The sequence below is a fragment of the Falco biarmicus genome, chromosome 1 (assembly GCF_023638135.1).
Source record: "Falco biarmicus isolate bFalBia1 chromosome 1, bFalBia1.pri, whole genome shotgun sequence".
Taxonomy (NCBI): Eukaryota; Metazoa; Chordata; class Aves; order Falconiformes; family Falconidae; genus Falco; species Falco biarmicus.
Genome location: NC_079288.1, coordinates 100,333,328 through 100,346,693, shown reverse-complemented (window position 1 = coordinate 100,346,693; position 13,366 = coordinate 100,333,328). Strand labels below are relative to the sequence as shown.

The 13,366-nt window shown below is 37.4% G+C and overlaps 1 protein-coding gene across 2 annotated transcripts in view; it reads right to left on the bottom strand.

The window, feature by feature from the left end:
* WDR19 (WD repeat domain 19) overlaps positions 1-13,366 on the bottom strand; it is a 46,892-nt gene that overhangs the window by 7,073 nt on the left and 26,453 nt on the right. For both annotated transcript variants that reach the window (XM_056352199.1, XM_056352191.1), the window contains exons 25-32: positions 12,205-12,351; positions 11,659-11,783; positions 10,162-10,274; positions 9,214-9,282; positions 8,848-8,925; positions 3,499-3,595; positions 1,246-1,370; positions 515-596 (exon numbers count right to left, since the gene is read on the bottom strand). In XM_056352199.1, the coding sequence (XP_056208174.1) occupies positions 515-596; positions 1,246-1,370; positions 3,499-3,595; positions 8,848-8,925; positions 9,214-9,282; positions 10,162-10,274; positions 11,659-11,783; positions 12,205-12,351 (836 nt within the window). The remainder of the gene's footprint in view (positions 1-514; positions 597-1,245; positions 1,371-3,498; positions 3,596-8,847; positions 8,926-9,213; positions 9,283-10,161; positions 10,275-11,658; positions 11,784-12,204; positions 12,352-13,366) is intronic.

The following is a 13,366-nucleotide window of genomic DNA, read 5'->3' as shown; positions in this document are numbered from 1 at the left end:
TTTGAGCTAATGTGGCTAAAAAGGTACTGATAAAAAATGACAGTATTTTTCTTCTTCCTCATGCTACAGAGTTGCACAACTTGTGCAATTCCTGTAACTGAATACAAGAAAATCATGGTTTCACCTCTCACCGCCTTGCGTTTCTGCACTGTATAAAAGTCCACATTTTCCATGTCCCCAAAAAGTACTTTCAAAAAAAATCAGTTAAGTTTTTTCTAATGAAGCTGCAGAACCAATCCATTCGTTACATACGATCCTTGAGACTTTGTGTGTGGCTCAGGCAGCTCAGTTCTGCAGTTACGGTGGGTCACAACAGATTAAACGGCTGGTGAGGAACCCGTCCTGGAGGCCAACTATCCGAGAGCCACCCTGGGGAGGGTGGCAGAGCGCACCGTGTGGTCACACGCGGTCACGTGCCCTGCAGGACCACAGGAGGAGAATGGACCTGCTAATGCAACGATTAACGAATCGTCCTGTAGAGCACAGCACGCTCTTCTGTGCTGTCGGCACTTACGTGATGGGAACTTGCTGATGTTGTTGGCTACACGTATAAGCATACGCGCTCCCTTCATGTGATCACCACGTCTCACGTGAGTCTGGAACACAACAAACATCTCCGAATAACGGCAGCCTTTAGACAGTAACTGCGCAGCCTGCCTGCTCTTGGCGTTCATCCTTCCGGGAGCTGCACACCCACGGCTCTTTCACACAACCGAGCAGAGGTGCACGGTGTGCTGCAGAAAGGACCAGAGACTTTATAGGGGCTCTCTCCCAGCACGGTCTGTCTGGCCTTCGCCCCGCTATTTGCCCGCCCTTGCCTCGCTGCTGGCAGGGAGGCCAGAAGCTGGTGTAGGCTGGCGGGTGTCCTGACGGGCCACGGGTTAACTACAGGAAGTCATTGGAGGCCCCCTGCTTAATTTCATTTACAGAAAAGCAGTGATCTGCTTACGGCTAATAATAATAGTAATTGTACGAGTAGCATAACATTTGTAACTATGTATGCAAAAGAAATACAGGAAGCTACATGTAGGGTTTTAATTATTCAGTACTTTAAAAAAGAGTATGCTAATCAAAAAGGCAGACACAACCACAGGTTGTCTTCCTGAAGCTTGCTGTCAGCATGCACTTGGATTCTGTGATACAACCTATAGGACAATGTAATTTTCGTATACAGAGCACCCACATGTACAGTTCAATAAATCAGAAACCGCAACTTGTGCCTAATTCAGTTTCTCAATTCTTTACCTTCACTAGAATATAGCTGTGTAGAATCATAAGGTTTGTAGCCATCTCAGAAGGAATTTTAATCTTCTGGGTCTTTAACTCTGAATACATACTGAAAAGAACATCGTGTGCATTTCGGTAGTTTCCTACAAAAACCAACCATGAACAGTAAATTTAACTTTTCATAACAATTTCTCTACTAACGACACCTATGAAGCTGAACAGGAAGTTATGTTGAGTCTTAGAGCAAAAGAACTTTGCTTCTTTGGAAAGTAACAAGCAGTTCTTTGTCACAGTATCCTAAACGGTATCAGCCACGGAGCTAAATCAGAAAAAAAATTACACTTGGAGAAGTCATCTAAACAGTATCAGAATATGTATGTGGATGACAATTTCATATTGATACTAAACTTTAAAAAGGAAAGATGCTGTATCCTACATTGCTTCCACAATAAAGGGGAGAAAAGGTATTTTTAAACCATCAAGAGACGTTACTTCTCTTTTTTCTTCAATGTCAGCTATTGAAAAGCTGTTGTTTAAATGTTAATTTAACATACTTTTACTTCATCATTTGCTTTGGCAACTCCTTGCCTCTGCAACCAAACAAACCCAAAACCTGTCAGAGAGAGAATTAAAATTTGAATGTTAATTCACTAGGTTAAACTGCTTCAAGGTCACTATCAAGGATTGTCCAGAAACCACAGGATTTCATTAAATTATCAGCGTAGCTGAAAACAACCAGTACAGTTAGTCTACCCTTGGCTAGTTCTTTGTTCTTGCTTTGTTTTGCTTGGGTTTGGTTTGGTTGGTTTTTTTTCATTATTGGAGCGTAAAGAAGTGATACTCTGCAGTTGGAGGCGTTTAAGGGAAATTTCAGAGTCAGTTATTTCAGGAAACTTTTTTCCTCCCTCTTTATCAGCAAACATTTTTCCTCTGTAGAGCAATTTTTTACAAGCTGTTATACACTACAATTGAATCAACCTGTGGAATTAGCGTGAGGCAGCTAAATACCACTCCAGGATTAGTTGCTGGAAAACAACATGAATTTTTCATGCTGTATTACTGACTCTCAGTATAATACAATCAGTACATATTACATATGTAATAATGATTACATAAAAACAACTTAAAAGGAAAATTGCACCTAAAACGGCATACCCAAAGGAAAATACTAAACAGTATGAATTAAGTTGTTATTTTTTAAATGGATTTTTAAGGAAAGAACAAGCTATATTGGTATAAACTTCAGAATCAAACTCACTGAAATCTGAAGAAGAGTACAATCTAAAACTCTGCCTCTGCAGAGGAAAGAGTTACTGCAAGATTGGCGATTTTAATGCAAAAAATACTGTGCTTATTATCAGACTGCTGCAGAACATACCTGTACTATTCAGGAATATGAAATGCATTATGGGATACTGCATTTCAGATAAAGCTTTCACATTTGGAGAAGCTAGTAAATATTTAAACCCTCGAGCCTTTACATTTCCTGCTTACATAATAATAAGCACATCACATAATGCGTTTGTGCTTCTGTAAAAAAAGCGCTGCGATGAATTGGGAAATCATGCTGGCCAAGGGTTTCAGAGATTTTCTGCTCCTTAGCCCAATGCTAAGGAACAGCCCATAAATGTTAATTTGCCTGGGCTGCTCCCGAGTCTGCTGTTTTTCCTTTATCGACGTTTTTCTTAACTTACTTGAAATGACAAGCAAGCAGTGCCATGGCAGGGCTGCTGCCATGGCTACAGAAAAGAGCCAATAACGGAGGCAATAGCTGTTTTCCTTCTGGCCCTGTCTCTTCTTTCTGTTTCTAACTTCAGCTACTTCTAACAAGGGAAAACAAGGCTTAAGCAAGCAGGTGTCTGATCCTTCAATAGAAATCATCTCCTGTACACACCTCCCGCTGAAAAAAAATCATGTGCAAAGACTAAAGGATCAGTACCCAATTAGGAAACCGCATGTAGGAACTGAAATCCTAAGATCTGCGATACACAGAAAAGTAAATTCGGAGGCAATCTTAATCACTATGTTTACTTGAATGTAATAAGGAATGCAGATATTTTCCACAATTTTCTTTTTTCCCAATAGTTAATATACAGGTATGAGTCCCAACCTTTTCACAAAGTCTACTTCTAACTCAAAAGTAAACTTGAATACAATTAAAAGCATTGACAGATGTCTTTTCTAAGTACAATCCTGTATAAGTAACGGTGCCCTAAGTACTGCAAGGATGTAGTGTCAGAGATGCTGTCACATCAGAGAAAACAAACTTACCCGAACACTGCTCCTCCCTGGCTATTATTATAGCCGTTCTGGCAGCTTCTCTGTATTGCTTCAGTGCCATGTATAAGCGGAATAGGTACTTGGCATCCTTAATTAAATCACACAAAAGCAATTAATACTAACTGAAGACATACTGCTGTATTCCCTTTCTTTACTTGCTCATCCCACCACCACCTTCTTCAAACGAAAGCAGACAAGCTGGCCTGTTTTCTGAAGAGCTCTGTATCCACGCGCTTTAGCTACGCGACACTCACCCGGGTTTGGCCGTTAGCACAGCCACACACCCCCGCGTGAGGGTGCTGCCTGAGCTGCGGCAGCTGCTGGCCAAGCCCTGGCAGTGCAGATGCAGAAAGCTGCAGACCATTAGATACACAGAGAGTTGTACAGGTGGAAACCCAACAACTTCAGACATGTAGGCATTTATGATGTCAGAAAAAACCCAAAGGATTCGTTCTAGACATCAGAATCTTGCTAGAAATGTTTATATTATGTTAACGGATCTAGATGCAAACATTTTTTAGTATGGACAAGGATGACAAAATCTGGCCGTTAAAACGTGTATTATTCTGGGACCAGACGGCAGACATCCAAGATGGCTAAAAACCTGAAAATAAAGCGGGCAAGTAGATAACAAAATGCATAACATTTATGATTTGCAATACTATGTGCTTTTGACATACCTACATGACTCAAGAATGGCAAATGAGCAAAGAGTTCACCCATGAACTGGCAAACCAACAGCAGGAGAATTCATGAAGTAATTTAAAAACAACTTCAAAAAAAAAAAAAGATGGCAGTATTGAAGAAAGCAAATGAGTTCAATTTTTGTAAAGTGTATTCAAATTTCTAGCAGACTGGTAAAAAAAGAAAAAGAAATCAAGAGAGAAGAGAACTGGTCTTTCATAAGGATTCTGAGAAAATCCTCAAAAGAGGTCAGTCCTAAAAATACAACTACAATACAAAATAAAATTACCTTGCTTATGATGAAAAGAAACTATTAAGTGAAAAAAACCAACTGGGCTAGTGTCACTATTTTGTATCTTTAGCAGTGATTTCTAAAATGGGATCAACAAATAGTAAAGCCTGTACGTGATAATCTTTTAACCAGTAAGTCAAGATTAAATTAAGCTGAAATATTGTATATAATGGTTCCAACTTAAATATCCAAATAGGAAGAAAAAAAAAAAAAAAAAGACACCGGTAGCTTTATGGAGAGTTTAGCAACAAAACCAAACAAACAAATTCTGCAGTATTAGTAGTAAACCCAAACATTTTCAATGTGTATTCTATGTTAAAATAGTATTAAAATGTCTTCTAAAAGAATTATATTAATCAATGTTGTGCTGTTCTCTGGAATACTGTGTGGGCTTTGTATGCCAAACACATAGCAAAAAAGGCAGAAATTCAAAGGAACAGATATGTGAAAGATAAAGGCATTTTCTTATAAAGAAGGTGACTACAAAGACTAACTCCCTACTTGAGAGGCCAGATAAAAAAAGGAAGAAAAATCACAGAAATAAAAGCAAGAGGAAGTGGCATACAGAAATAAAAAAGGCAAGTCAAATTCTTTTTAATGCACAATATCAGGAAAAACGTTAAGTGACCCAAAGTACTTTTCAACTAATGATGGAGCAGAATTTTAAGTAACACATGATTGAAAGGTCGAACATCATCAGAACCATAATTTAAGAATAATGAAACAGTTATCTAGATAATAAAGTAACCGCAACTACCTGTATTAGTGGCTATTTATTCACTGTAAACTGCCTTAAAAAGCAAAGTTGCTATTCCTTGAGTCAGGTAAACCAAAAAATATTACAAATGGTAATGCATAATGCAGCAAATGGCTGCAGCAGGAGGAGGAATCTGTCCCAGCACAGATCAGCGTGGTCTTATATGGTATTTGCCATGTCCCTAATTATATTTTACTTAAATAATACATTTAAATTACTTACATGGCAGCCATATGTAGAAAAAAATTATAAAAGTCGAAGGTGTTTAAGAAAAATAGTCTCATGTTCACTTGAATATTCTTAAAGTCAGCCATTTTAAAAGCAAAAAGTGCAGGAAGGAATTTTCAATTGACAACACGTTTCCTAAGGTCTTTGGAAAAATTTATTATTGCGATCTAACTGAACCTAATACTAGATAGCCATGATTTTAATTTAGTTTTGTTTTTTAAAACGCATGCACTTAGTAAATATGCACACAGAAAACAGCAGAACCTTGCTAGTTAACACTCCCTGAGAAACTACAAAACAACACACGACAAATTAAGAATCTTCTAGTGTTGAAGTTAACAAATACAATAGTTGACATAGTAACACATTTAAGAAATAGTTCATAATTAGTCAGACAATAAATTTTGGTAAGCATAATAATTTTGATAATATGGTACTTCATTAAAATGCCACAAAATTGTTGGCCCCGAAAGGTTTCAAGCAATCAGGCTGCTGTGAGTAATGATCTGGTCTGAAGATCAATGCTTGAAAGGATTAGCAAGTTTCTGCTGCATGGCTACTTTAAATTCACTCTTACTTTCAGCTTTACAAAAATACCACCACAAAAAAGCTGCTATTATCTATAAACAACCCCACTGGCTTCATAATTTTAAAACCACTGTCTCCATAGCATAATAAAGATTAATTGTTTCTTAAATAGATTTTAAAAACATACATGTATGATTTGATAAAAAATTTTGTTACTCACTGAGAGAGACTATGGCAGATTGGATTAAAGCATTCAGAAGAAGAGAGAGCTTTTAAACAAGGAAAAGCAAGCTCTACATCGACATTCAAAACAATGTTAAATATGGCAGTTATGGCATTCACAAAATTCCCAAGCATTTCTCACAATCTTTAGAACCTCTTCACTACGGAGATTGTACTGTAGCTCACTTCCCTTATCCAGTCCTACGCATTTCTTTCAACCAGATGGCTAGGCTGCTACTCTCAGAAAAAAAAGACTGCATGCTACAGTTTCTGTCTTACCCAGCTTTCAGCATAAATATGAAAATACTTTGGCTTACACTGATGCTGCACAGATTTTTCATCCAATGCCTCCAACAGCTTCATTCTCTTCTGGTCTCTTGCAGTTGAATTTCATTTGTTTCACTATGTTTTGCTTCTTTCATAATTTTATTAATGCTCACATTTCAAATTACAGGTAAATAATAAGAAGTAAATAATAAAGAGACAGAGGGTTTGGGAGTTTTGTTTTGATTTTATAAAAGCAAAGTTGGCTGGGCCATCGACTGTCCAGTGTCCCTAGAAGTCTAAAATATCAAACCCTTAATCTCCAGGCACCATACCAAGAGGAAAGAGCCAGAATCTCTAATCTCCCAACAGAATCATAAACCACAGCTGTAGTATTAGGTAGAGGTGAAATAAAGTTACTGCACCAAGACCATGTCACCTCCATCATTACCAAACCTTACACCCCTTAGTAAGGCAAAACTGACTTTTCCATACGTATCATTTTGCACCTGACTATTCACTGTGAGATTGTATGAGACCTTAAATTCCTTGACTAAGAATTAATTGCAGATTGCAACGTCTGCACCCAAGGTCTGGCTTTCACAGTAGAAAACCATGGGTGCAGCGCCACTTAGGTCACATTCAAGCTCTGCTGTAGCAGGCAAGTTTTAACTTGAAGTGGCTCAGCCTCTCAGTTCCATGAACTGAAGCTGAAATATGATTGAATGTACCATAAGCTCTACAGACATCGAAGCCAAAAACAGTCCGTGAAGTCTGTTTTTCTACAGCTTGAGCTCAGACAAACCAGACAGGCCCCCAGCAGTCACTCTGCAAAAGAGCCGTTTGTCATCTTAAGCTTAAATGCTGCTGTTCTGATGTCTAACATCATATTTACAGTGGACATTTTTAACCTGTCCTGAAAAAAAAAAAAAAAATCATTATTAACAGAATATGGTCAAAATCTACTTCTTGTACGGTGTATATATAACACAGATCCAATCTATGTTCTGCTTAGTTTGTGAATGATCCTCTTCTATTACCAAACCTACGGCACTGGCAACCAATGCACAACAATCTGTCAGCAAGTATCTTCCAACTCCCACATCCATATATACAAGACAGAAAAAGACGAAGTAAGTCTACCAGTCTGCCAAAAGCCTTTATGGCACCCAGTGAACAGTTTGCTTTTAACAAAGGATCAGGAAACCTGGAAGAAAGGGTAACAGTCTTTTCCAAATTTTATGAATTGGTCACGTGACATTAAAAGAAGCCTCATGGCACAGAGCACAAAGCACCTCCTGAAGAGTATAAAAGAAAAAAATTAATGGTTCTAAGGATCCAAAGAAGATTTTTCTATGATAATGATGAGTAAAACCAAAACAATCTGTGTCCACAGTATTTTGTTCTCCTATTGTTAATCAAACTTCCATGTTAGGAAGGTCTGTCACCAAAAATCTTCAAATGTGCCTCCTATTTAAAAAAAATTTCTAACATAAATAAAATCTGTAATTTTATTCTCTAACACAGAACAAACTCTGGTGTTTTAGTTGACAGAACTACAGCCTAAACCCACAGCTTAAATTCACTCTGACTAACCAGTTCAAACTTTAAAACAAATACTTCTACATAATAAGAAATCCAAAAAGAAAGACGATTTTTTAAAAATAAGGTTTAACTGTCATAAGGACATCCACATGAAGCTGTTCGATTCTTAAGTGTTCTCAGTGGCAAATTTTTGAGTTGTTTTGGGTGGGCTAAGCTTATTTTGAAAACATGGTCTTTAAAAACTTCAGAAATCAACAGGGAGCTGGCAATTTTGAGAATCTGTCTACAGCTTTTTATGTCTTGTGTTGATCTGTCAATACAGGAACTAATGTAGCCTGATCACCTTGGGGGTTTTGTCCTTCACCTCCTATTTACTACCTCACTTTCTTCCACTGGAACAGTCAGACCAACTCCCCACGCTGCAAGAAGAGAACAGCACTGCAGCTAGTCTCGAGTAACACACATGCTGACCGTCCATCTGGGAAAGGCAACAGCCAACTGGCTAGCTGGCATGAACAAACAGCTAAGTTTTGCCTCTTCCCCTCAGTATGAGCGTTAATTTGAATCTCCTCTGTCCAGCTACTTTCTTTCATAAAGCTTGGAGAAAGATGATTATATCCAAGATAGTTACTTCTTTTCTTACCTTTCTGAAACTGAAGTTACTGGGAGAGTGACTCACAGAGTGATCACGTAAGTCTTGCTCCTTAATGAAATCAAGCTAGAACACAGTCTGTGTCTACCGAAATTTTAGGACGTAATAAGCTCAGAAGACCTCGCAGCACAGCAACGTGACACAATAGCAGTGATAAAAACACAGTACCTTGGGCATGCCATCACTCTCTCCCATAAGGTAGTCTATCAGCTGATTTGTTAGGGCTTCATCTTTTGCCCGTCCCACCTATTAAATAAAGACAGAAGAAATTATGGTATGAAAAAGAAAGGAGGAATACTAATACGGAGGCTTTCCATAAAAATGCTGAAACTAGACAGATTTGAACCATGCTTTTTTTAGTTCTGTGTGTTCAAACCAGATTCATTGCTTTGACATGCGGTAGCTCGTATTTAAAGTTTTCCTTCTATTTGCAATCTGTCCGAACACACTCACTGACGCTATGAAAATGTTATCATACCGAAGGTAAACTTCTTGAGAAGACAAATTTATTTTTGTTTTATCAAAGTTGCTTACTGTTTCAATTGCCATTTCTATAGCCAAGTTATCTTCTGTGTTTGGACTTTTCATAAAGTGCTTTAAGGCCTAAAACGATATAGAAGAAAAGTTAAAACTGAGACACATGAAATAACAGTTTCCTAATTTTTATCAAGTTATTTCCCTCTGCATTTTGACAGACAAGAGCCACACTGAATGCTTATCTTGACTGTATTTTACAGCCATAAGGACAACCACATACACTACAGAGGTAGCAGCTGCTTACAGATACTCCTTCAAGAAAGAAAAGTTGAGTCTGCCAAATTCCAGTGTACACCTTCACCTAACTGTGACAGGTGTTCACAGCAATATGGTGAGAAGAAATTAGTGATTAATGTGCCACTGGACACACACATCTGCCCCCTTACACCCCAGTTGAAGGAGTGGTCACCTACGATGGCTGTAATTTGTAAAACTCAATAATATTTTTTTGGTATGTGTTCAGTATACAGAAGTCAAACGTTTAATAAGCATCGGTTCACTGATTTGTAACTGATCAAAAAGTGTGCCAACTGACAAACTTCAATTAGCATACTTCTTTTTTTAAAAAAAGCTTTAAGTTAGAACATGCTACAATATTACAATAGTCAGCAACCAAGTCTTCATTGGTCAAGCTAATAAAACATAAATAAATTCTACTTCAGTGTTCATGGCATTTAGAGATTCAGTGAGAACACTACATCGTTGATCCACCTGGAGCCTCTACTGCTATGAAATAGATATGTGCATGGCAGCGTGCAATTCACAGGATACAACGTGGATAATTGTAAATATAACTAGTTCGCCTACTTTTTTTACACTTTTAAAAAATATCAGTATGTCATTGGTTGAGGCAGCTACAGTCTACTACAAACTCCCCTGATTTTGAAGTACTGTATTTTGAATAGTTTCCATGAATGTTTAACTGTCGGTGTCTTAAGTACTGACCCGTCCATACTGACCACACAGCATGAAAAATTTTCCCGCCTGAAAATGTTTCTTTTCTCCTTCAAAGTACAGTGCAATGCTCTGATAATCTTCATTGCTAGTACTTTCAGAACCTGCAACAGATAGATAGCAATGATAGCAAAGTATTCTTATTAAGTAAGATAAAGGCCCTACTGAAGGAACATAATCCTGTTTTTTTAATACTGACACTCAAAGAAACCCAAAGCCAGCTACAGTCAAATTATGTCTTACGCATTTTTTCCTATTGAATCAGACTAAATGTTAGACATCGGGCACTAATAATGCAGTGAAATAACCTGTTCCATAGGTTTTGCGCCATAATGGGATTTCTGCTTTTTTAACAGACATAATAAAATGACATAATTACAACCTACTAATGATTTTTTCCATTATGTCTTGGCAACAGTGAAACAGAGCAAGTGCTTATAAAATTATCACCTGAATTATTTTCACAGCTTAAGGATATGCGAGTATATCTGTATGGCACAGAACAAGACTATCAGGACCAATGTAACCACATGGCAGGCAGAGAATACTAATTAGTCTTCTAACCGAGACTCCGTTTTACTGCACACATCTGAAACAAAGACAGCCACTACTCCAAAGTTAGTTTTAAATCCTTTTTTCACCCACTTAAGATTACAATTTGAGACATTCTATTTTGGAGAGGTGAGAGGGAAGAAAGCATAAAGACCAAGAGAGCAACAGTGGCCACCTTGCCAAGCAGCTGCAACAGTACATCACCAAGCTAGCTGTTGTCAGGTTTTTATACCACTAATAACAAGAGTACATTTTTTAAAGGAAGAGATTAATCAAAAAAATGAGATATTTTGGTAGATACATATGTGGAAGTATTTCCACAAAGAATGGTGAAAAATATAAAATGTACTGTAAACTGACAAGCTGGCTACTGACTGACTTGATGGCCCGAGGTAGAAGCCAGCTTCCCAGTAAGGTCTCCTTTTTGTCTCTCACCGAGACAAGAGGAGGCTACGAAGGGCCTTAAAAAGGAAAAAAGGAAAGACAAGTGACACATACATGTAAGAAAATAGCTGGAACCGTGAAAAAAGAAAAATGGGATAAAAATCAAGAACTGTACCAGTAAAATTCTGAGTCATGCAAAAGCAGTAAGTACTACACATATCAAGGTCAAAGAAAGGGATTCCTCAACAAACACAAGAAAATAGTCTAGGCAAATGCTTTATCTCTGTGGATAAACAGAAGAAGCTCTAGGACAGGCAAGATTTGAAAACAACCTAGACTGAAGACCAATGGAGACACCTACGCTGAAAAGCAAAGTGTAGCTTGTAGGCCTGCATGAGACACATATTGCCAGATCTGTCCATGGTGACTGGAGATGGAAAAGGCTGGGACACAAAACTTCACCCCCCTTGTTTTACGATTTCAGTTTGGTCTAAACCAATTAAAAGAACAGCAACACACACTGCACCCAAACTATTAAACTTGAATACTCACTGATGATATCAGCATAAATCTCCATCTTGTTGTGTTGTTGAGCTAATGTGAAAGCTTCATTATTGCACTTGGACATGACCAGGAACTGGATGGCAGAACCATAGTCACCCAGCTGCAGAAAGAATCTAATCAGAATGAACAAATTAATACCTTAGTAATAATCAGCATAATGAACACACCAAATATTTTAGGAATATAGTATATTTTGTGGCATACAAATGTGATATATTTCTAATTTCGTTTAAATGTTGATTATTTTAAATAGGTTACTAAACTTAACTTAGTATAAATAATAGGGCATGGCAACTTTTATTATTGTCTAAACTTATTACTTCAGGCTAATACAATTTTAATCAGAAAGAAAGAAAAAACCCCCACCAAAACCAAATCAGTACCTACTTAGCTGTCAAACCAGTAAACCGAGATACACGGTCACTGGCCAAGTACCAACAACCAGAGTCTCACACATTTAGCAAGCCTCACCAACCTCCCACAGGTATGGCCTCTTTCACCTGTTTTTTTAAACGTGCACAATATGATTGCTACCTGGCCACCATCTTTGCTCCATCAAGAGACTGTGTTTCTCTCACAATGTTAACGGCCTTTTCAGGATTATTAAGGTGATCCAAATATAGTCGAATTACACTGTCCCATTGTTTTGCATGTTCATAAGCTAGCACAGCTTCCTTGTACCTGCAAAATAATGGTTCCACATGAGTTTTTCTAACCTTTAAATAACTCTTTACAATACAGTGTGAAAGAAACATACAGTATTTTATTTCTGAGAGGTTACTGTGTGACACCTTCCTTTCAGTTTGCATATAATAGCATTGTTTTGCATCTGCTATATTTTTTTGTCACTATTTCATTTCCTCTTGGGAGAATGAAAGGCAGAGACGACACAAAAACATTTACTACAATACTACTTTTGACCTACTCTGCCTTTTGGTATATCTTAAAAGTGGTTCATCTGTTTCATCAGCAACCATCTTCTGTTTCATAAGTTCCATATGAAATCGCTTGGGAGTGAGAGAATAATAAAACCCAAACATACGATAACTAGTTGTGCAGTTTTAAAAATGAGACTTCTTTCTGCTCTGTAAACAAGACCAAGAAATTTCTCATTCTCACACTATGCAATTGACATGAACAGTATTTTCTAGTCTCATCAATGCAAACAATTAGCTTTGGTAAAGTATCATTATTCTGAAGCACATTTACTTATCAGCAAGGACCACCAGAAACTACATTCTGTGATTAAATACAACCTACTTTGGGCTTTCACTTCAGCCAATAATGTCACATTATTCAATATTTTGCAAGCGCAACCATTAAGATGTAACATTAATTTGGTTCTAGAATGAAAAATCTTCTGTCATGATTACTCCCCCTTTGAATGACCTTCAAAAATCACAGCTAAGGAGTCTTTAAAAACAAACTGAACTTCAGTACTCTGCTAAATGTAATACTGCACTGGGTGCAACAGTGTAAAACCTTTCATGATTTTTGTTAGAAAGAGATTAATACTTAGACAGAAAAACAATCAATTTAGAAAAACAATCAATTTAGAAACACATCTTTGATACTAGTAGGTCCATAATTATGTTAAGATCTTTACACAACACCCTAAGTTTACATATTTCAGAATCCATTTTCACAAGGCTATTCTATGCAAAATTTAAGGTCGGTCTTTTAGTTTTTTTTACAA